Source organism: Danio rerio, chromosome 21, assembly GCF_049306965.1.
Source record: "Danio rerio strain Tuebingen ecotype United States chromosome 21, GRCz12tu, whole genome shotgun sequence".
Classification (NCBI taxonomy): domain Eukaryota; kingdom Metazoa; phylum Chordata; class Actinopteri; order Cypriniformes; family Danionidae; genus Danio; species Danio rerio.
Genome location: NC_133196.1, coordinates 23,603,101 through 23,629,154, shown reverse-complemented (window position 1 = coordinate 23,629,154; position 26,054 = coordinate 23,603,101). Strand labels below are relative to the sequence as shown.

At 35.0% G+C, this 26,054-nt stretch overlaps 1 protein-coding gene and 1 long non-coding RNA gene across 4 annotated transcripts in view; one reads left to right on the top strand and one right to left on the bottom strand.

Annotated features, from left to right (window-relative positions):
* capn5b (calpain 5b) overlaps nucleotides 1-23,981 on the bottom strand; it is a 70,654-nt gene extending 46,673 nt beyond the window's left edge. For both annotated transcript variants that reach the window (XM_009295397.5, XM_001345078.8), the window contains exons 1-2: nucleotides 23,868-23,981; nucleotides 10,742-10,914 (exon numbers count right to left, since the gene is read on the bottom strand). In XM_009295397.5, coding sequence (XP_009293672.1) covers nucleotides 10,742-10,906 — 165 coding nt within the window. In that variant the 5' untranslated portion in view covers nucleotides 10,907-10,914; nucleotides 23,868-23,981. The remainder of the gene's footprint in view (nucleotides 1-10,741; nucleotides 10,915-23,867) is intronic.
* Nucleotides 437-3,859, top strand: LOC137488807 (uncharacterized). 2 transcript variants are annotated; one of them, XR_011008038.2, is made up of 6 exons: nucleotides 437-702; nucleotides 948-1,091; nucleotides 1,806-1,922; nucleotides 2,016-2,057; nucleotides 2,401-2,531; nucleotides 2,872-3,859. It is a non-coding gene; the product is annotated as an uncharacterized lncRNA (long non-coding RNA). The 2 variants fall into 2 exon arrangements; XR_011008037.2 differs by having other exon boundaries at nucleotides 439-702; nucleotides 2,401-2,487.
* Nucleotides 23,982-26,054: the final 2,073 nt, after the last annotated feature.

Below are 26,054 nucleotides of genomic sequence, written 5' to 3'. Positions count from 1 at the left end.
GTGCAAGCTATATTTTTTATAGCTTATAGAGAGTTTATAGATTGTAATCAAAGCCATAAAATCATAGAAAACAATTTCACATTTTAACAGCCTCACACTGCACTTCTTTTCCTCTGTTCAGCTCCCTTCCAAATGAAAACACTAATAAAACAAATTGTGAATACTGTATATAGACTTCTTGTATATGCATTAACTCCTTAACATATTAGCATGCTGCTTAGTTTATGCTGTTAAAGGTTATATGAAGAGCATAAAAATAAATAACAGACACAAACAAACTGGTAAAAGTTTAATTAGACTTATGAACCTTTCTTTGATATTTCATTTTTGTCAGTATGGAACAACAATAATAATAATAATAATAATATTTATAATTATATACACTGTTAGACATTTCTGTAAATTACACAGTTATTTACTATATTTCACCCAGTGTAATACTGCAAATTCCTTTTACGGTAAATAACTGTATTTACCGTTGCATTATGGGAATTTAGTGTGACGTCGAACAACATATACAGCGATGTACTGTATTTGTAAAAATTCGTGTATTATACTGTATTTTCCACAACTGCTTCAACGCCACCTTGCGGCGATTCGACTACTCTGCACCACATTTTGCCTGAGGACCCTGGAGCAATTCTGGAGGACAATTTATTAGTGTGCCTGAAGAACATACTGGATTTAACAAACTTTACTCTGGTAAGCTGAGGCAGTGTTTCATTTTACAGAATGTTTTGTGGACGAGAATAGAACAAAGTAAAGTATAAAGTTGGCTATTATTATTTTCTCTGGCTTGGCGTTATTTCGCCCATTTGAGAAATATATCATCTATTAAGATGTTACCTTTATTTAATTTATTACATTAACACTACTATTACTTTAAAAAAGACTGTTTATGACTATTAGCCATTGTTCTCGTCATATCTTTTTATTTATTTACATAGGAACCGGTGTTGCAGCGGGTTTTGGTTTAGGAGGGAACCAGAGGTATGCAGACAGTTTTGGAGGACACTTAGCACGAGACAACGGTCCGGCAGAGAGTGTTTTCCCCCAGAAGAATATGAATGAAAGACCATCAAATAATCCAGGTAAAAGCGCGTCTGTCTGTGCTGACAACACTCGACATTGATTTGAGCACCTCTATTAGCATTTGTTTGCTCGGCAACATTAGCTGAAGCGATCTTAAAATGGTAATGTTAACTGTTAGCTAAACTGAGCTAAGTTTATATTGAATTGGACTCAAACTCATTTTAACGTGCAACGTTTAACTTATATTGATTTATACTATATATATTAGATGTTGTGAACTTATTTTTCTCTGGTTTAGAGTAACTTATAACGTTAGCTTGAGAAAATAACATCGCGACGTAACCTATAAGAACGTTAACGTAAATCTACAATATGCATAGAGGTAAAGTTGGTTTTATATTTGCACATTCGTTCATTTAGAAGACTCTAACGTTATACTGTTTACCATGTTACTTTGAATATTCGATCAGAATTAGCATGCCAGTATGACTTGAAATCAACATTAACACTGTTTATTTGACCGTGAGCATGTTGTACTTTGATAGTCATTAGCTGCTAAAATGATTTCGCTATTTAGAGTTTGCAAATAATACTTTTATGAAATTAAATTATTACGGGGGAAGTCTGAATCTGCTAATATAAAACCAACTTTACCTCTATGCATTATGCTAATAACCACCTTTTTGCTATTTATTGTTTGCTAATTATTTTTTTATCACAACTCTTGACATTTGCTTTAACATAATTGTTACCATTATATTTTTCCTGTTTAGATATGGCACGAGCACAGCAGCAGGTTTTGTCTGAAGAAACAAACAGCATTTCGGAGGAACATCTTGATCAGCACAGCCTTATGCTTAAAAAATAAGCAAGACCAGTAAGCAACCAAGGTAAACAAATACAAAAAAAAGTTGTGTGGAGGTTGTGGATTGTAGCATGGTATTCTTATCTGTATTTTTGGCTTTTTTATGGTCTCAATATAGAATACTGGGAGCCTGCCTGTGCAAACTGGACCTCATACAACAGTAAGTACTGTACATCTATTTGTTTCTCAATATAGTAACGTTACTTTTAATACAAAATGTGTCACATGTTTAGTTGCTAGCTAAATAAAAAATCTTTTTCCCTTTTTTATTAAACCTTTTAGTAGGGTTTTTTCATCTTTGTTTATAATATTTTTGAGCAGATTGAGGTCTGTCATGGGTCAGACATTTCAAAATACAATAATTAGTATTGGGATACATGCATTTGTCTATGTATTAATTGTCTTTTTCCCCATTTCATGTTGCCTAAATATTTTGTAATATTAAATAATAAATATTATTATATTAAATAAAATAATAAAAATTTTTGTATAAATAATTCCAGAGGATGAAACAAAATGCACAGCAACAACCAGAGTGAGCCAGAAGAAGGCAGGAGAAGTAATGAAGAGAATGACAACCATGAACAACAGTGAGTTATCCTTCTTTCACCAGCTAACTGAGAACTTGGATTAGGTGAGACACTCTCAATAATTGTATCAGTATTCAGTCTGTTTTAGTTTATTAGGAATACATAAAACAAATAGTCTAATCTGTCCTGCCGTGAATCAACCCATCACAAATGCTACAATGTTTTTGTAAAACCTTGTTAGGGAAAAAAATAAACAGGACATTCTGGTTAGTTATCTTTTAAACATGGTAGTGAGCAGGTTATGAGCAGGAGCCAGTTGCTCAGTACCTGCTGAAAACTAGCCCAACCTAGCTGCCATGCTTCAAAATAATTAACCAGTATATGATTTATTTTTTTTAAACAAGCTTCTTCTATGCTTATGTTAGTCTGTTTGTCCCTATCCAGAGTTCTTCATAATCCTGGACTAGCCAAATCCTAACCAGATGCTGTGGTGGTCATGGAGGAGGGAATCCTAAAAGACACACGTGATCAATGAGTTTCCGCATTGATCCAATGGGCCAGCCTGACCACCCGCTGGTGAACTTTCAAGCCTCCGATGCCTAGACTGCGGCCTTGCACAAGTTTGGCTAGCGGAGAACTGGTCGTGCCCAACTGAGCCTGGTATCTCTCAAGGGATTTTATTCTACACTTTCGTCAGTTGGTGAAGTTTCTTCCATGCCACTGTCGCCAATGGATCGCTTGGCTACGATTGGTGGATCGGTGGATTTGCTCTTCAGTGTTTGGACTTTCAGCAGTGACATTTACTGCTTCAATTCTGAAAACTGGACTGAAGCAGCTTCAATTTACAAGAACTTCTATGTTAAGCTGCTTTGACATCATTGATCTACAGTGTAAAAGTGCAATAGAAATAAAGATGAATTGCATTTGAACATGTGAATTCAGACCTTGTTGAGCATTTGACACCAGAATTAGTAATATTTTAAAGTTGTGTTGTTTCTGAGTCGGCTAATAGTTACAAATATTTATTTTTCCAACAATATGCAATTCAGAAGTTTACATTTTTATTGTACATGTATGTTCTAGTGCTTTGTGTGATTTATTTATTTTTAATGTGTTGATTGTATTGCTTAATGTAATTTTCACACATTTTCCTTAAATGCTTTATGCATTATTAATGTTTTAAAGAATGGAATATTTTGTAATTGTGTCTGGTTTAATGTCAGTAGTACTTAGTACAATTGGGTTTTTGTTTCTCAACAATATGCAGGTCAGACACTTAAATTAGTTTTGTACATGTATGTTAATGTGCTTTGTCATTTTCAATGTTTTTTTTCCTAAAATAAAATATTTTGAATGATTGAAATGTAATGTTTTTACACATTTTTAAGCTTGTTTTAAGCATCTCCAATGTTTTAAATAAAGAGTGTTTATTTTGTTAATATTTTGTAATTGTGTCTTTTTTAGGTCTATAGTATTAAAATAATATTAATACAATTATATTATAAAATATTTAGGACAAAATTAAAAGGTTTACAGTAGCTAACTGTTAACTTAGGTTTTTACAGTAGTTAACCATTTTCAGACACTACAGTAACATGCTGTAAACGGATTTACAGTTGTATACTGTAAATCTAAAATACAGTAACTTACTGGCAACAGTGTTGCCAGTAAGTTACTGTAAAAACCCTTTGAAATGTCTAACAGTGTATATATATATATATATATATATATATATATATATATATATATATATATATATATATATATATATATATATATATATATATATGAAGAGTTTAGATGAAATTTTCCTCTAAAATGAGGATTTTTATCAGGCTCCTGTGTAAATGTTCAACAATATCACTTTTATGGCACAGAATAAGTCCTTTTTCTGGACTTTAAAGTGAAATATCTCAAAATAAATAATGGAGCTGAGATAAATGTTTATTTTTGATGTAAACTTCAAACTGCATTTAGACGTTTTTGCATCTGTACTCTTCATATATATCTATATCTATATCTATATCTATATATATATATATATATATATATATATATATATATATATATATATATATATATATATATATACACATCTATATATACACATATATCTATCTATCTATCTATCTATCTATCTATCTATCTATCTATCTATCTATCTATCTATCTATCTATCTATCTATCTATCTATCTATCTATCTATCATTCATTATTATTCTAAAAAAATTTAAAACATCCCGTGCTGGTTTGCCTGGTCTGTAGCATGGCTTTAGAGAGAATTTTGGGGCTTTTTGATACCTTAAAATGTTTCCTACAAAGGCAGCCCACTAGGTTTTCTTCAGTTGGGCCAAACTAATGGGCTTTTCTTTCCAAATAGGAAATAATAACACTATTTGTCTTCAGCATGCAATACATCAACTATTATTTGACAAGCATTTAGTCTCTTGAGCGTTTTAAGCGATTACTTTCACAGCCCAAAAGCCTGAAAATGGACATAATATCTTAACACCCCTCACAAGTCCATTGTCCCCTGTTTCATTATAAGGAACAAAGAAAACAGAGACAAAGAGCTGACAAAGAAAAATAAAAGATATTGTTTTTGTGAGTGAACGCTCTCTTCAGAGGCGAGTTTTCAGCGCTGTGTCTGTGGGTTGGTCACTATTATAGTTGTATTGTGTGTATGTGTGTGTGTTAAGAGGATACGGACTGATTAGACCACAAGGTCATTGGAGTTACAGCTCAGCACTCCTGCCACCTCTGTGAACACACACACTTTTTAATCACAGCCTAAAATGGCATCCAAGGGGCAACCCTCTCCTGGGGCTAAGAGCTTATGTGTGTGTCTGTGTGTGTGTGTGTGCTTCTTTCATATTATCTCATGCATTGAGAGTTATGAGTCATGCTGAGTCTGTCTTGGCAAGCTTTGACAGATAAGACCAATCATAAAATCACTGAGCAAAACTCAGACACCAGTGAGCTCATGGTTTAAATAAATGACCATCAGTCAGCACGTTTACATGAACTCCAATATGCTGACATCTCAAGATCAGTCTGGTTGACATTCAAACCAATTTTACAAGACTTAATAAATCAGTTATAATGATGTCAAAATGTAATCATTTGGTAACTCCTACTCATAAAACCCAGTCTTTCTTCTGTTTGAAAAGCAGCGTTGACAAGAAGCGGCAGAAGGGGGTGGCAGAGAAAGAAAAAAGAGGGATTGAGGGATGGTATTAAGTGACCCAAGGACCCAAAATGAAATATGAAGCAGCAACAGTGAACTGCATTAAAGCCCCTAATGGCGATCATTTAGTCAGTGTGATTTGTTGCAATGCCTTCCTTCATGTCAAACAAGGATAGGATTTCATTTGTACAGTTCAGGGACAACAAACAAAATGTCAGCATGTGCAACTATTAGGCTCCCTGTTGATGGAGAGTGATTTCAAATCAACATGGATTAGCCTTGTTCACATTCTTACATAATTTTTCTTGTCTTAAATATGATTATCAAGGCACGTTAATCCAAAGTAAAATTATGTTTTTGATATTTCATCAGAATGCAAGAACAGTGTTTATAAGATAAATATTATACACTGTCAGAAATAAAGGTACAAGAGCTTTCACTGGGGTGGTACTTTTCAAAAGGTACACATTTGTACTTAAAGGGTCCATATTGGTACCTCAAACGTATATATTAGTACCTTAACAATTTTAAAAGGAACACTTTTGTACTTTTTAGGTACTAATATGTACCCTTGAGGTATTAATATGGACCTTTAAGTTACAAATTTGTACCTTTTGAAAAGGTACCACTTAGTGAAAGCTCACTTACCTTTATTTTTGAGAGTGTATGTAGTAGCCGTATTGTATTTATAAGACATAAACAAGCACAGTTTTGGATAATAATGTTAAACTTTTTTGTGGTGGAGGGGGGGGGGGGGGTAATCATGAAATTTGTGCATGCAGAGTAAGTTATCTCAGTGTTAAAGAGTTAGATTTGCATGTATTTCAGAGCTTTTCTTTTTCAAAATTTGTAAGTCTGGGTTGGAGTCTGTCTCTGATTATTTTTTTGAGCATATTCTTATTTATTTTTACTCTAACTGACATTAATGTAGATAAATCTGATAATTACACAATACATATTAATAATAGTAGAAGTCGTCCCTTTCTGCAGGTCAAGAGCTTGGGTGTCATCTTGGATAGCACACTCTCGTTTGAAAGCCATATCAAAAATATTACACATACTGCATACTTCCTTCAGCATAATAATTCTTGTCTCCGGCTCTTCGCTGTTCTCTCACAACCAACAACACAGCAATTCTCATCCATGCACTGGTTACTTCACGTCTTGACTACTATAATGTACTTCTCACTGGCCTTCCTAATAAACTTTTCCATAAACTCTAACTGGTTCAGAGCCATGCAGCTCGCGCCATTTATAGGACTCCATCTCACGAGCATGTCACATCACTTCTTTATCAGCTTCACTGACTTCCAGTAAAGTATCGTATTGACTTTAAACTATTACCTCTCACCTTTAAGGCACTTCACAATCTTGTTCCTCAATATCACACTGAACTTCTCCATATTTATACTCCATCTCGCACTCTAAGATCAGCCAACTCTTTGTCCCTGGTGCCACCTTGCACTCGATTTAGCACAATGGGAGACAGATCTATTAGCTCTATAGCTCCACAGCTATGGAACTCGCTTCCCCTGGACCTAAAAAGCAGCGATAGTCTTCGCACTTTAAACAGGCTTTCGTGTTAATATCAATTACCATGTTATTTTATACTTCCATGTGTTTGTACTTCAGCTCCTCTCATGTATTTAAAAACAGCAGTACTCACAAACGTATCAATACAAGTATACTCCAAGCAAAGCGTTTAATAGATATGTAGTGGAGGAAAATGGAAAGGCAATCTATTGTACAGTGGATCAATGTCCTTCTGTTTAGCTATATGTAAAAGATTTCAGACATGCTAAAAGGCAAACTTACATTCTTTGAGAAAATGTGGACACCCTTTATATATCTTATTTCAAATTTAAATTTCACCAAATTATTCAATGAAACAGGAAAAGACGAAATAAACTGATATTGACTTAGCCTATTTACATATTCCCGCTATTTCCAAAGATTTGTTTAAACAAGCCATTGTCATATTGATGATCTGGTACATGGCTTCTATGGATGATTTGTATTTTTCAACAATTTCTTACTGTTTTCTCTAAAATAATCTGTAACTAATTCAAACAACCCGTGCCTCAACCCCCCCCACCCCTTTTCCCTTTTTATTTCCTTTTTTTAAACCTTTTTTTGCTTTTGTTTTTTTTCCCCTTATTATTTTTGTATTTTCCTCTAAATTTAAAACAAAGATGTAAATATGATTGTGATGTTATACTGTCATATTTTTATTACATCTCAATAAAAAGATTGTTGAAAAAACTCATATGCAGAAATATTGTTATTCAGTCTTTTTTTCTTCATCACAACAACACAATGAATGCGATATCAGTAGTGTCTGCACTCGATCCCACCTTCTCTGCTGTGACCATATAAAAGGTGGAGATGTCAACTTTGGGATGTTAAACTGCGGCACAGACAGAACCAATCATAGTGTCTGCCTCAATTATAACCTGGATTAATGGTGACAGGAGCTGCTGTGGGTGCAGTTCAGACACCCCACACTGGAGCACAGCACTGGTGTGTTTGTGTGTGAATGAGATTCTGGGTCGGGCTTCGTTCCAGGAGCGAGAGAAAGGCATAATTGACTTGGACAGGCTTGACACTTAGTATGGCCCTGAGCGAGACAAGCACAAGGGGGAAAGTAGCCTATCACATTCCTGCAATTCATGCTATTCTAAACGCTACAGTTTTTAGAGGCTGCATTGTATAATTAAGTTAAAAGAGAGTTATAATGCCAAAGAAAACCTTAATAATGTCCGCTGATAGCTTTTTCCTATCAGGATAGGAGATTTAACAAATAGGCTATATTGTATATGCATTCTTGTGAACCAACATTGACACTACATGGTAAAAATAACCCTGGTTTAGTCAAAAACAAAATAAAAACTGAAATTTTATGTCTGTGTCCATTAGTGGTGGATAATAGACCTCCTCCTCTAAAGGACAAATGACTCAGGCTGACCTTTACTTCTGCCATGGCTTGACTAACATTGAGTTTTGACTGTACTGATGATGAATTACAGCAACATTTTGTTGATCAACAAACTTATTGAGTAATGACAAGCAGAATCCCAAATTTAGCACATCTGTGATCAATTCTTAATTTTGCCAGCATTTCAGCAGGCCATTCACACAATGTATGATGACTACAAAAATGAAGCATAACTAGATAATTTAACGTTGGCTTGAGAAAGCCTAGCTAGAAAGTTTGAATTATTATTAAAAAGTCTGAAAAAGTTTGAAGCCGTTATTTACGCATAACGTTTGGAGCACTTTTAATGGTTATAGGGCATTCTCTATGGATACTAGAGTGTTGCTATATGATTGCTAGAGTGTTGATAGGTCAGGGTATTCTGTGTAGTTGCTAGGGTGTGTTGTTTCTGTAAGGTTGCTACATGGTTAGTAAACATGTTTCTATGCATGCAAAAGTTTTAAACACATCACCATCAGATGTGCCTTGTTTAAGGCTCAATAGCGCTTTAGAGAGTGTGCTCTTGCAAGTGTGGCCATATTCTCTTCTTACAAGCATCTTTATATGAAATGTATGGGATGATAACTGGTTTCAAGGTACTGTATACTGTGATTTGGAAGTCAAGGTTTTAAAACTGCCAAAATGTTGTTATACCTTTCCTATGGTGTGTAAGATTTGTTTTGCTTTATTTTTTACATCTTTTCACAACAATTTTATTTAGCTTTTTTTAGGGCAACAGTACAGAAAAGAACAGAAACTACTGATCTAAAATATTTTAAAGGTTTCTTAATATAAAATATTTTGTGCTTACTGGGGTAAAAGTTGTTTTTTACAAGACATTTAAAAATAACCTATTTCGGAGCAGTAATCACAATACTGTGATACCGCGAAACAGTGATATTTTTTTCCAAGGTTATCATACCATCAGAATCTTATTCCGGCCCATGCCTAGATGTGTTTTTTAATATCTTGGTCTAATTTTCATAGAAATATCTTTCCAAATTTGTGCAGGGTTCTCAGGTAAGATCTGCCAACACTAACGCTAATGCTATGCCATTTCCTGCTATATGCAAACAAAAAGGAAACAATTTTGATTTAAATATATCATTAACAAGTATATGGTCAGTTCTGTACACACTGTAGAATTAATATAAATGCTGTGGTCACTACCTGCATTTGCTTGTTGAATGTGGTTATCATTTCAATAAATTACTGGACAGAATATAAAACAGAACAACAAACAGATACTCAAATTTAGCTGCATTTTATTTTGCATTTAGAACTTTTTTTATAAATACAAACACTGTAAAAAATGCAGGGTTCCACGCAATTCATTCATGCTGTCCCAATAAAAATAGTTAAAAAAAGTTAACTTAACCCTTTTAACAAATTTATAAGGATTAAACATAAAAAATAAGTTGTCCCAAAGAAATCTCAAGAATTGTGTTGTTTCAGCTCATTTTAATTAAGTTTAAACAAGCAAAAAAAAATTTAAGTGAAGTTCTGTCATGAAACAAGATTCTTTGAACAGAACAGAATAAGACAGAATGGAACATAGTAGAATAGAATAGAATAGAATAGAATAGAATAGAATAGAATAGAATAGAATAGAATAGATATTCTCTTGAATACATATACAGTACTGTGCATCTCCAAAAATGATAAATTGTTTTTTTAAATTCCTGCAACAAACATATATACACTAAAACATACATACTTGCTAAATGTATGGATGTAAAAGTTCATGAATTCACTTTAAAAGCAACTTAAGTGTATTCATTCATTCATTTTCTTCGGCTTAGTCCCTTTATTATGAACCACCAACTACTCTGGTATATGTTTTATGGTCCTTTCACTAGCCACCCAGTTTTGGGAAACCCATACACTCTCACACTTTATCCAATTCACTTATAGCGCATGTCTTTGGACAGTGGAGGAAACCAGAGCACCTGCGAAACCCATGCAATTCTTTAAAAAAAAATTAACAAACCAACATCAACATCTTTCCAACTAGCAATCTATTTAAGATTTTAGATGTAAGAACTCTCTTTAAGATCCTCTTGGGAACATAGAAATCACAAGCAAAGCAAAACTCTCACTGTGTCTGTTAAATGAAAAATAGTGAAAGTGCACTAGGATTATTAAGCGCTGACCTCAGGTCTTTTCCAGTGGACACGACCAATCCGGTTCCCCTGGTAGAAGAGCGAATCATCCACAGCGGGGAACAGCGGGTCCTCAAACAACGCTCCACTCTGTAGACACTGCCTCTTGAGGGTGGAGTAATGCTGCCCCTCAAAGGCCTTCGCAGAGGAGAACATCTTTCAGCCTGCAGAGGGAGAGAGAGAGAGGGAGATGAGCATGTAACTCAGATGCTCAGGTGAAGATCGTCACCTTCTTCTACTAGGACATTTGTGTGTGTGTGTGTGTGTCTGTCTGTTTGTTTTCTGTATGGTGCATATTCCTTAAAGCAATGGTACTAAAGACACTGAAGTAATTTCTGTCCGGGGGCTTTAGGCAGTGTGAGTGAGTATATGAGAGCATAGTTTGTATAAGTTGGAAATGTTTGACAGGTTTGCAGCATCAAATCTTTAGTCTGAAGCCCTTGGCATGGGGTTTCATCACCTTTATACTATTCTAAAATGTGTCCTTCTTCGATGTCATTGTCTGGCTCAGATATATTTGTTTATTTATTCCGTTACCTTTTTCTGTAATTTTAAGAAGATTTTTTACAAATTGTCTAAAGAGAAAACACATACTAGGCAACGCAGTGGCGCAGTAGTTAATGCTGTCGCCTTACAGCAAGAAGTGCTCCGTGCTCCGTTTTAGCCCACAGTCCAAAGACGTAGTACAGGTGAATTGGGTAGGCTTAATTTGTCCGTAGTGTATGAGTGTGGATGTTTCCCAGAGATGGGTTGCGGCTGGATGGGCATCTGCTGCGTAAAACGTGCTGGATAAGTTGGCTCATTCTGCAGTGACAACCCCAGATTAATAAAGGGACTAAGCGACAAGAAAATGAATGAATGAATGAAAACACATACTGTAAATATGTGCTCATACAACTCTTCACAAATCTGTCAAAATAAAAAACAAAAGGAAGCAATGTATACATACAAATAAAATGTCCTATAATTATATATATAAAAAAGGTTTCCTAGGTTTCAGACAAACACCAGTGCACAAATTTAACTTTTCTTTTTAGAACTTTGTACAAAATAAATATATGAATGCCTTTTGATAAATGTCAAAACAGGTTTGCTGGTGGGAGAAGAAAATAAAACTGCAGTAAAAATGACATTTAAAATTCAATTGATCAAAAGTAACAACATAAAAAATCAAAAAATGGATTTTTTTATTCAAATGCCAATCCTGAAAATAAATAGCATGCTTTTAAAAAAATAGTAAGAAAAGTTTTTTTATCAGTAAAATAGCATATCATTTTTGAGGGATTTATGTTACAAAATGTTATATATAATATGTTCTTAGAATATTAGAATTTATTTATAATTTAAGTTATTGATGATGTGAGACTAAAGACCGGAATAATGACGCTGACAATTTAGCTTTCCCATCACATGAATAAAATGTATTTAAAAATTATATTTATATAGAAGACTTTTTTTATTATTAATTGTAATAATTTACTTTGTATTCTTTTGAAAACATTATAATATTTTACTGATCCAAAACTTCTTAATGGTTACTGAAAATCCAGCTTTTTCTGTTAGGAATAAATACTTATTTAAAACTACAAATACATATTTATACAAATGTATATACAGTTGAAGTCAAGATTATTAGCCCCACTTTTATTTTATTTTTTATTTTTAAATATTTGAAATGTGTAGAAAAAAAAAAGTTCTCTGCGTTCAACAGAAATCTGGGGAAAAAATAAACAGGGGGGCGAATAATTCAGGGGGGCTAATAATTCAGTCATCAACTGTATATAGTTAGAGTTTATGGTGTAAACAAATAAAAACAATGTATACAATGTTAATTTTTTAAAATATTAAATGTTTTGATAATATTTCATAATAGGACTATTTCTGCTGTATTTTGATCAAATTATTGCAGGCTGAGCTCAAGAAACTTTCAAAAAAATAAAAAAAAATAAAAAACACTTACCAATCACTTAAACAATCACAAATGTGTACACCTTCCCAGAACCAATGAAATAGCAAGAATCTTAAAACACAAGACTTGGCACGTAAAACAAATAGGATCACAATGAAAGCACTTTATTTGATAGGCTGTAAGTAACTCATCCTTCTAGACTCGCTAATCTACAGGACACATTTACTCTGCTGGCAGGACGAGATGAAGTGGAGCAGCAGGAACTGTACCTGCCCAACAACCATGTCACTGTGACTCCATGCTGCTCTCACTCTCAGCTTTCAATCTAGCCTGAACTGGAACATATCATTACAGCGCTCTATTCATCTCAGAAAGAGACAATGTGAAACCTATGTCTGCTGGGATGAGCGTGTCAAATTGACTGGGCAATACAATTTTTTTATTTTAATTTTTTTGATTGAAGGGGTCTATAAGAGCTATCCTAGAGATTGAAAGTAGTTCAGCTCAGCAAAACATGAGAACATCTTAGTCAGAGACACCACTAAATCTGCAACTGATTATCATAGATAAGTTAGAACAGATCAAGTTAGAGTAGTAAATTAGCCATATTTGTAACATCTCTAGACATTGGCAGTTTTTAGGGACATGGTACAGTAGCTGGTTTTAGCCAGTCAAAGATGGCCATTGGTTCATAATTCAATAAAACAACCAGACCCAGAAAACAGACATCTAATAGACGTCCAAACATAAACACCTTGCTAATTAAAGGCTAAATTTGGGCTGTCTGTAAAAATTTAATAGATATCTAATAATATTAGTTCAAAATGAAACTATTTTTTGGACTAATGTAGTGATGTCTAGACATACCCTTAAAAGCCCAAATGTAGCGTTTTATTTTTAGTGAAGACTATACTTTGATGTCTATTAGACATCTGCAGTTTTAGGGGACATGGTAGCTGGTTTTAGCCAGTCTAAAGCCCCGGTCAGATCAGATCACATTTTATTGTTGGTTACAAAAGTCACTATGTCAGATTATGCGATTTTGTCTTGATACAATCTTGTCGTGGGTAACAAATGTGCCAGACTACACATTCCTTCACGATCTTTCATCCTGTGACGTCTACGGTGAGTGTTATTTCCCAAAGCAGTCATAAGTGTTGCCATAACAACATTCCTTATCTTATAAATTTCAAAATTATTAGGCATTCGTTATGACATTAATAGGATCAAATTATATTTTATTTTGTAATATTAAGCTATCTTTTAAATCTAGCCATGGGTTTCTTATCAAACACTTCTTCGCCTAAACTTGCCGCGAGTGAGACGGAGAAAATGAAAGCATATCACCACCAAGGAAAAATGAGATACTCGAGACAAAATAATGACATAATAAAAAATTAGCAAATATGCGACAGAGGTTTGTAATACAAAAATTACAGTGAAGCATTAATTAAGTCTTTTAAGCATTAATTAAATCAAGTAATTTAAATTAGAAAGCCTGGGCTTTTTTGTATTCGCAGCACTAAACTTGTTTCCAGATTACCTCGGTAAAACAAACTCGATCTGAAGGCTGAGAGAACTCAGAAACTCGATGTGAGAATGTCTGCATATATGTGCAAGATAAAATTGCTAAAAACACTTTAATATTTTAGAGAAAGTAGTTAAAGTTTGCATAACCAATCATTGACGAAAAACATCTAATAGACATCCAAAGATTAAAAATCTAGGCTAAATAAAGGCTAAATTTAGTTGTCAGTAAAAATCTAATAAATGTCAAACAATAGTCTAAAAACAGACTATTTTTGATATTCACAAATTCAGCCCCTTTTTTGTGAAGACTATATTTGGATGTATATTGGATAACTTTTAAACACAAAATTGCTTGGTGGGAACATGTATACTGTGCTCAAGCTGTCTTTATTACAACAAAGTGACCTATTAGCCAGCAAATATCCAAAATGGACAAACTTCGACCAGATAGATCAGAACTAGTAAGCTTGTTATAGTAGTTAACTAATCATGTTTACCAACCTGGCTAAAAAAAAAGCAACATTCCGTTGGTAGCATGTGCTTTGGAACAGTAGTACTGTTGTACAGGTAGCTAGTCTTAGCTGGTTTCTAGCCATTAACGCATAAAACAACTTAAACAAGAAAACACAGCAGCTACCACTTGGTTATATTTATTAAATCTGATTCATATGTTTTCATATTATCATCTCAAAGACAGACAGTATAAAGTATTGAGACATGGTAGCTGGTTTTACCCAAGAAGGACGACTAACAAGATTATCTTGAACCAGAAAACAAAGCATCTAAATGGTACTGTACCCCACAAGCATGTTTTGGCATCAGTCATTTTTTGAAACATGGTATAATCTAAAGAATGGTGGGCTGCTTCAATCTAAAGCTTTAAAAAATATGGACAAACTCAAGACATTTAATGCAGTCATTGGGTTTTTAGTTAATTCAATATGTCCATTAGCTCATAGAACAACTTGAACTTCATTTTTTTAACTGAATGAGTCTATGTGATTTATTCAAGAGTTTGAATGTTGTTTAGATGAGCAAAACCTGAGAACAAAAACGTATACGGAGTCTCTTATTCAGAGATGCCACTAAATCTGCAACTGACCATCTTTGATCAGCTAAAACATGTTAGAGTAGTAAACAAGTCTAACTTGAAGGAGAACAAAACTGTAAAAATGCCTAGATGCTTCAGTCCAAAACTTCGTAAATTATGGACAAACACAAGAGTTGAGTTTCCATATTTTACCAATTTGAGTTGAAACAGCATTTGAAAGAAACTTTTATAAAGCGTAGCTGGTTTTAAGCCCCTAAAACAGCTTGAACCAATTGGAACTTGACCTTTTTTTGAATGAATGAGCCTATAAGATCTATTCAAGACTTTGAACGTAGCTCAGATGAGCAAAACTTGAGAACATCTTATCCAAATCTACAAAAAAGGATCACTCTGTCCGTTTCCCTCCACATTTCCATGGACTTGTCTGAAATGCATGGCCAGTCTGTCAATCACGGCTCACTCAGAGGCCAGTTTTGCGGAGCCGCTGTGAATTATTCATCTCCACTTGCAGACCTTCAGGAAGATTAATTATGTCTTCAGCTTTCTGTCCATTCTCTGCGCGCTAATGACAAAAAACGCCAGCTTATGTCATTCTACAGCCACATTTCCATGGCTCTGCAGGGGAAACATAAAGGCTGGAGACTTCGGATGATAACAGCTCCATTATATGGTCACGCAATATCAAGTCAGCAAATGTGGGATGAAGGTTCTTGATGATCTCATTATTTGACAATGATAACAACGACATTATACTTGCATGTTGAAGAAACAACAAAATGTTCATTAAAGGAATGTTCATGTGATGCATTTGAGGCATAATGTTGCTTATCACAAAACTAAAACTAAAACATTTTATTTTATAAAATAAAAGTGGAAATAAATTGATTATTAGATTATAAATGAAGAAATAAAAATAATATAAACTTAATATAACTTCTACGCTTCAAAACAATAACTCTAGACATTTGAGCTTCATCTACATTAAGTGTTTTTAAAAAAAAAATCTGTCAAAACCTACGTCTTCTTTCAGAACACTCACTCACCCTTCTAAAACATCTACAACAAGCCCTTACTCTAGGCATGACTGCAGCCAAGCGGCTAATAGTAAAAAAACTGTAAATCTCCTTTACCCCCTTCTTTTCGAACCTGGTTAATGGATATGGCCTCCGATATCCACTTGGAAAGGCTCAGATTTATCAGGTCCAATTCCAACAAAAAATTCTTTGCTACCTGGGAACCCTTTCTTGGATACTTAGACCTGAAACTTGCTCTATCCAAATCCAGCACCCTTCATGAAAACTGACTGACACATCACCTTATAGAAATTTTTGGATGTCTACTTACTGTGTAACACTAAATTTTGTTTGTTATTTCTGTTGTACGTAAAATCCTTATAATCAAAGTATTTAAAAAATTCCATCTTTAGTCTGGCCTATTGATATAAATTTTTTTTAGAGAAAATATATCTATTTTTAAAATCTATTTTTACTTTTTAAATTTGATTGTAGCTTATATTGTCTTGTCTTTCTAACTGATTTTTTAAGGTGCTAAATAAATAAAGTTGACCTTGACCTTATGAATTGTAAACAAAAGTTAGAAATGGTGCCTTGGTTTACATGTTTACCTAAAAGAATAAATAAAACAAATATTAGATGTAAAACTTAAAACAACAAATTATTATTATCAAAAAATATTTGCAAATAACTGAAATAAAATGTAATCATCCAGTTTACACCTTAAACTTAAAAATGGCCGAAGAATGTGTGGCATATTACTCATTTATACACAACTAAAACTATTAAAAGCATTTCTTTACCTAAAATAATAGCTCAAATAAAATAAATTATGAAAAACCTCAAGTAAAAAAGGATAAATGATGCCTTTGGAACTAGCTTAAAGAAAATACATTTTCATTCAATTTCCTTCAGCTTAGTCCCTTTATTCATCAGGGGAATGAACCGCCAACTTATCCAGCATATGCCCTCCAGCTGCAACCTAGTACTGGGAAACATCCATACACACTCATTCATACACATACACTACAGCCAATTCAGCTTGTTCAATTCACCTACAGCGCATGTCTTTGGACTGTAGGGGAAAGCGAAGCAACCGGTAGAAACCCACGCGAACACAGGGAGAAAAAGCAAACTCCGCAAAGAAATGCCAACTTGTTCAGCTGGGACTCAAAAAAGTGTTGTTCTTGCTGTGACGCAACAGTGCTAACCACTGAGTTACTGTTGCCTTTCTATCAGATCAAACCAGTCTGGCCATTCTCCTCTGACCTCTGGCATTAACAAGGAATTTTCACTCACAGAACTGTCGCTCACTGAATATTTCTTCTCTTTTCAGACCATTCTCTGTAAAACCTAGAGATGATTGTGCGTGAAAATCCCAGTAGATCAGCAGTTTCTGAAATACTCAGACCAGCCTATCTGGCACCAACAACCACGCCCTGTTCGAAGTCTCTTTAATTACATTTCTTCATTCTGATGCTTGGTTTGAACTGCAGCAGATCGTCTTGACTATGTCTACATGCCTAAATGCATTCATTTGATTGGCTGATTAGAAATTAACGAGCAGTTGGACAAGTGTACCTAATAAAGTGGCCGATAAGTGTATATTTATCCAAATATAGACATTTGTCCATATCAAAACAACTTAAAACATCAGTATCAATAAAAATATCCTATCATTTATTGAAATAATTTCCGTTCTCTTCAGCTTTTTCCCCCAAAAAAACAGAGGAACTGAAAATAAATTTTTGTGATATTCAACATTGAGCCACAACTCAACTAAGAAACACTGAACCCTTAACATTCCTTTAAAAAGCATTAAATAATCTCACTGTTGAACTCATGAACACATGATTTTGCACTGGAAACTCTGTGTCTGTACAGTACACTTGACTGGAGCACCTGGGGAAATAGAAACAGTGCAGTTGGACAGCCAGCACAGCAGATGGTGCCTGGCCTCATCTCATCACTGAGACCACCAAACCAAAAAATAATGAATACAAATAAAAATCCTCCTCAAAAACCTCATCACAGGAAACAGGTAGTGTAAGAAATGCTAAGGAATTTGAGATAGCAAACATTAGAACTGACCAAGATTATCACATGCATCTGTGCAATGCTTAGAATCAGTTCAATTCCAGAATGAATGTTTTATGATAATTTACTCATTCCATGATGTTCATTTCTTTCTTACTTCAGCTGAAAAGGAACCAAGAATTTTGTGAGAAAACATGCAGGATTTTTCACCATGTAGTGGACTTTTATTGTGCCTAGTGGTTGGAAACTGCAGTTTCAATGCAACGAGAGCATTTAATAATGTTCTTAAAAAAAGAAAATAAATATTTTTATACAACAGTTGTGTCTGGTTCTTGAATCTGATTGGTTGAAAGCCCTGCAATATTCTACCAGTAACATAACTCGCACCTTCTATTCATCCATGTGTATTAGCGATGGGAAGTTCGGATCATTTTACTGACTCAGATCTTTCAGTCTCGTTCATCAAAATGAACAAATCTTTTTTCGAGTCATTTCACTCATTTGGTTCAATTTGCCAAAATATTATTAAAATGTTACAAATTGCTTCCAAACACATCTACAACTAGCCCAAAAGGTTGATCACTCGACAAATAAGTCATAAATAAAATACCATAAGAAGGAGAAAATAATAATTCAATGTTCACCTGCTCTTTTGTCTATGAAGGTATTGTTGGTTCTTTGCTCAGCTCACCACTTCCTGTCTTCAAATGTCAGTGCTTCGTTCACGTTACACGGACAGTCACATATAATCTTAACCAATGTACATAGTCTAAGTCTATAGGAGCCATGATAATTAGTTAGTAATTAGTACATAATTAGTCATTCGTTCATCACATGACAGAATGACTCAAACCCGAGGACTCGAGAGATGAACGGTTCAATTCTTTTTCCGTCTCTAAACGCATATGATTGGCCCGTGAGGAATGAATGACTCAGACCCGATAGAGGACTCGAGAGATGAACGGATCAATTCTTTTTTCGGCTCTAAACGCATATGATTGGCTTCTGCCTTTCTGCGATGAACGACTCAAAAGACTTGGAATGAACAATACCACCTGCACAAATGTGCACACGTGCGGATGAACAAATCACTCCCTGAGAGGACTCGTAGTTCCCAAGTCATATTGAAGATTTGTTCAAAAGAACGAATCGTTCATAAACGACCCATCACTAATGTGTATTACTCCGCCCATATACAGCAACAAGCAGAGGACACTCTACAGTTTGACAAATATTGCTGCTGTTGTGCAACATAATGTACTTTTGAGGGTTTTTTTAGTCAAGAATGTGGTTGTTTAGATTACAACAATATAGTTTATTCAAAGGATGGTGCTTATTTTAAAATATTAAAAATGTCTGAGAGACAGAGCGTCGTTGGCCATTAGCCTGCCATACTGAGCAAAGACAGTTGACGTTGTCCATCCACAAGATGGAGACAGAGACCGCATAAAAAACCTTTAGAGGAAGAAAAATACAGCATAAATTCTAACTACAGCCGATCAAATCATTATTAAACAGGTAAGTGATATTCTATGCTGATATCTCTCTCTTTTGTATGTTGTAGTGCTGTATTTATACCATATAGTTGTAGTGTATTGAGTGTGTGTTGGAATGTGTGTGTTGGCAGAAAGAAAGAAGAAATGCCTGTATGTGTTTAGCATTTTTGCTTATCGCAAACACAACACCAATCTGGTTGTGATTTTGTTGCTTTTTTTTGGGGGGGGGGGGGGGGGGGTAATTATTGTGATATCGCGATTGCAACAGAGCAATACTGTAGACTGTAATACTGTTGGAAGATATCTCTGTAGATTGATGGCATTTCATACTGTTCAGCCTTATAATCCTAAAACGCAGCGAAATCACCTGTTTTGTCATCACTTTAGACATTACACTGGAGAATCATTCAAATACTAGCTCAAAAGTGATGTTGGTGAATTAGTAACAGCTTCTGCTGTTCTGACATCCGCTGCAGATGTGAATGAATGGTGGAAGAAAGAAATTCCTAATACAAAAGGGGTTTTAGACTCTCCGTGTTTGATTTTCTATTTTACATACATGATTATGCTATCGAACTGTTGAATAAACACAATATCACATGTGTAGCAGTGCGATGTGACTGTATATTGTCACATATTGACTGTATATGGGACGATAAGGCACTCGCTTAACGCACTCCTCCCACCAGTGCCGATATACAGCAACATTGCACTGTTACTCGTGTGATATGGCTCATATATACTTTAAATGCAATCAGCATTCAATAGAATGCAATCAGCATTCTTCAAAATATCTTCTTTTGTGTTCAACAGAAGAAACTCAAAAGGTTTAAAACCACAGGAGGGATAATAAATAACATTTTGGTTTTCGGGTGAACTATCCCTTCAACCACAAAAGCTCCACTGACTGCCAATAACTTTTGGATGCAAGCATTTGTGGTTAAAAGTATATAATTAAAACAAGTGTTTTTAAGACAATGACAGATTGTTGCACTGTATCGTGAGATCTGTATTTCTTAAATGGAATTTTTACAACTCTATGAAGCTGCTGCATTAAAATGGTAGTTTCGATGTTTAATCCACTGAGCACTATATGAGTCCACTATATGAAAAAATCCCTACAGGTTTAACTCAAAAACCTCATTTCTAATCTCATTTTTTAAATTTCTGATCAAAATGTTTTCTTTTATTCTGAAAGTGAACTTACCCTTTTAAACCAAAGCCAAATGACTGACACATAAAGTGCTAGTTGACAGACAAACAAAGGCCTTTTGACTCTCTCTCACACCCCATTGATGCAGCACAAGCTCATAAAAGTTTACAAGCGGGGTAGTGGAATGAAGAGGTTTATGGTCTCGGCTCGATTAAGCATTGCGCTTAATGTGAAAAAAATCAAGGGAGATCCAGAGAACCGAGTATCTGAAGAAAATGCATGGTATAGGAAATCCTGAAATTTTCCTGTGGCGGTGGATGGAGAAAAATCGTGAGGCCTCACTGAAGAGCTGGCAGAGAAACAGTGCACCAGAGAGCTTGATGAAACCCTCCCCTCCCCTTGCCGATAATCACCATTTCAGGGTATCCCAGCTGCGTCACTGCAGCCTTCTCATGAATACATGTAGTATATGGTCTAAACAGAAATACTGTACACACACAGTCACCCAAACACTCCACGACCGGAAAAGAACACTCAGACAGCATGCAGAATATAGTCACTGCTGAATAAATACGCTAAATTAATTCAAAATGTACAGCAGTCAGAGTTGAAAGGGCTACTTCTCAATCGAAATAACACTTATTTCATCACCAATGTTTTTTTTTTGTTTTTATCAGTAGCTCATATTTTATAGTATGATTTAAGAAATACAATCATTTCTGAATAGGATTATTAATTTAATGCAACAAAAATAATGTCACAAATTTACAAAAACTATATACTTAAACGATATCAACTCCTTTTATTGCTTACTGTAGGTTTCGATAACAATTATTGACTGATTTGTCCATTAAGCACATTAAACAAGTATGACTGATAAGTGTTTTTTTTTAATTATGTAGTTTGTTGAGCCCTCTTAAGTTACAAAACAGCCACTACTGTATGTCTGCAAATTAGAGAATAATTAGAAGTGCTTTTGAGCTAGTTTGACTTGTAAACTAGCAATGTATACAAACCCTGCTTTTAAGTACAATTTAAGATGGTGGTTGACATTTATAAAACTGTGGCCAATATCTAATTAGTCTAAGATGATCATCTTTAGCTGGTATACCAGCTAAAGATAGATGATCATCTTAGACTAGTATACCAGCTAAAGATCTACCAGCTAAAGATCTGATCAAAGTTAGAAACTGGCCACGGTATATGATATATGTTAACTATTTTATTTATAAATAATCTTGGACATATATCAAACAAGCTACTAGTGGATCATCTCATTATGGTGGTCAGTAAGGTCAGCTACAGAACAAATGTAAGTAATAAACTAGTTAAATAACAGATTAAGGGACTAAGTCGAAAAGAAACTGAATGAATGAATATTAGAAGGTACCATTTTTTTAGGACATAATGACTGTTTTGTACAGACTTAGTCAAACTACTTATATAAAATGAGCTGAATCAACAATTTTTTTTGGGGGGGGTAACTTAATTGTTTTGTGTTCAATCCACTTTAATCTGTAAAAACAAAAACAAGTTAACAATCGATTTATGTTGGGACAACATGAAGGAGTTGTGTGGAATACAGCATTTTTTACATTATAAGAAGGATATAAAAATATAGTATAAAAATTAGCTCATCAATGAATTAAAAAATGTCAGCTACCAATTGATCATACTTATTTAATGTGGTCAATCTGTTTTCTATTCTTTATTTGTTAAGTAAAGTGACTGGTCAGTTAGTCACAACCTACTAAGTACAGTCAGGCAGGTAATAGTATTAGTAAACTTGTTAGAGCAGTAAATTAGTTTACTAATATTTTGGTATCTAGACATTCTAAGATGACCATTAGCTGCTAAACCAATATACTACATGGTTAACCTAATCAAAATGCTTTTCTGAATATGGCAACCTGACAACTAGCTAATTATAATTATACCATATTAGACCCAATATAATTAAATTAGTTGGAACTAGCCACAATAGTAAAGTCAAGTTTACAAGCCCAGAAGGAAATTCGTAATGTTAGCTGCTTTCCAGCAGGTCTATGGTGGTTATATGATGGTAAACCACCACCAACAACCCTTCTAGGTATTGTCCATACTGATTTAAGGCAGTCATGTTAGAAGAAAACGCTGGCAGGTCAACCACCTGAAAAGCTAATGGCCACAGCTACCAGTTGGGCTTCAAAATAAGTAATAGCAATGTATTTTTGTGATATATTATAAATCTTCTTTAAACACCACTAATTGATCTGGAAATCGAATAAGCTTCCATCAAGATTAGTTTAGTCATAGATATAGCTAAATCGTTAAAAATACTTTAAAAAATGTAATCCTTGATCCTATTAGCTCGACAAGACTAAATAACACACCTGACAGCACTACAGCATAAGGCTTTCCCATCCATCCACCCACAAAACATGCTATCAGATCATTCTGTTGTATTAACAGTTTGGGTTTAAAGCTTCCCGTTAACGACCGCTGGACTGCCCACTCCTGTCAAACCGGTGGTCTAACTTATCTCAATAAGAAACGCGAGGCGTGGGCACAACTAATTACCGACTGAAAGTGATTTCCTTCCCTATACAAGAACAATTGGGTGCTACTTTACCCAAACGCGCCGGGAAGATGCGGTAGGCTTCCAGTTCCCGTGCACACACATGACAATTTATGCCCGCGACCAGCGCGAATCTCCATCAAATACAAGCGTGATGTTATTATTTTCTCGCCTCAGCACGCGTCCCGTCAGGTGGCAAGATTTACCTCGCGCGCTTCATACGATCAGCATAAATCAGCGCGCTCGTCTCGTTTGCGCGGATAATTACAGGCTGGCATTCAAAAAAAAAACGTGTCAAATTCGACCTGATGCCACACATCGCCAGTATAACAGAGCAGCACGGCCTCGCTGCCTGTGAAATAATCCAATACCTGAGCACAACTCCAGTCCCACGGTGGTGTCTCTCTACCTCTCTCTCTCTCTCCCTCTCTCTCTCTCTCCGGTCCTCCCGGGATCCAGCGACGTTCTTGCGGTCCCGTGCAACTGAAGCTCCTCTCCGGGCTCCGGATCACTCGCACGCGTGTCTGGGAGGGGCCTACGAGCGGAGGGGGGACTCCTATTCTGAGCATGTGCGGCGGGGTAGACACCAATGTATGGCCAGTACACACACACACACACACACACACACACACACACACACACACACACACACACACACACACACACACACACACACACACACACACACACACACACACACTGTGATTGCAATAATAAATACACGATGCATTATGTCATTTTTCTTGGTCAGAGATGTAGTGGCATTATCCAGGAGCATCGTGGTGCAACTCAATGTAATGCTATGAGAAGGCAGGCGTCAGCACCATGGACAGCGGCAGTGTACATTTCTAACTTGCCACTAGGGAGACAAACAGGGACACACTAAGCAGAGACTGTGAGCTGATGGGTAAAACTACTGAGGAGGAAAAAACGCCTCAGGCCTGCGCTTCTCTGCAATAACATACAATGCTGAGAATGGGGAGGATGATTTGATTAATAGCAAGAAAATTGGCCTTGATTTCAACTTTTTCTAAGGCAATGAAAGGAGGGTTTCTGCCGGTCTATGAAGGTGAATTTAAGGCCTTTTAAAGATCTTTTTAAGACCTTGTGAAGACGATGTAATGAATCATAATGTAATGAATTATGTTTTGAAATAAGCAAACTATGAGTTTATCAGTACTGTGAAGTATAAATAGAAACTGAAAATATTTAAATAATTGAAAATAAACATCCAAACTAATGTTTAATTATTGTTTACAGCTCAAGCTAAAAGGTGCAGTATGTAAGTTTGACACCCAGTTTTTGCACTAGGCGCTGCATTCCTGAATCACAACAAACACAAGTGCAGACTGCCAGACTGAGGACCAACAGGAGAGAGCCTGACGGTCGAGCCTGAAGGGTGATTTGAGCCGTATTCTGAAAGCAATGGCAAACGATAGAAGATAATATAAATATAAAATAAATAAAATAAACTGATTGAAATTGAACTTTAAAACTGTGACTCAAAACCAACACAATTCAGCATGTACATTTAATAATGTTAAAGAGGCTTGTTGTATTAATTATGTTATAAACCTTAGAATTTTGCGAGTAAGTGCATATTCTGTGCTTCTGAATGGCTGTATTTAAATTTCTATCATGTTTCTTCAGTTGCAAACAGCCTAATTGCTTATCACTGCAAATCTTGTCACTTAGCAAATTAGCACACACAGTTACAATGTAACCCGTTCACGTAATGTTTGCATTTGTAATATTTATATTATTTTCTAATTTATAACCTCATGTGGATCTCCGTCTCATTTCGGAGTCTGCTACTGTCCACCAAAGGTTGAATTTCGGTCACGGGTGCATGCTTTGAGAGCCTTTCTGACTGAATGAATAAAATGGGCAACCTGGAGTGTTAAAATATAATTGGCTAAACTGGCATTGGGCGGGTTAAAAGACCCAAAACAAAGACAGCCTTTCTCTGCACGCTAACGCACATTTTCAAAGCAGAATAACTGACTTCAGCATTGTTTTTTAGATAAACAAGAGTGTTCGCTTAACATGTTTCTTAAACATCTGTAAACATATTATGGTATTTTTATACTTTAGAAGAGTTAAAAACTTACATACAGCACCTTTAAGGCCCACTTTTAGCTTAGCTCCTACTCTTAGCTCTTTTAGCTCCTACTTTAGCTCTTAAACACTACATTTTTGAATATTCACTGTACTTTTACTTTTTGATCAAACTGTGAAAAGTGATATTTTTCCTCATTATTTCTTTTTAAAATTAAAATTAAATTTTCATAAAATTCACATATATTTATTCTTGTTTTAAGAATTAGATGGCCTAATTATATTATTTTTGTTAGGAAACAATTATTTCGTATTTATGTACATTATATAAAGAAAACTACATTGAACTGTCTTTATTCACAGCCATGGGGGAAAAAATATAATTTGAATATTCTGTTTGGGGACTTATCATTTACAGTTATGTTATTCAGTAAATCAGTTTTTTACTCTGTAAAATGATGACTTTCTACCGAATAAAAAAAAAATCCATTTAGGGCTTT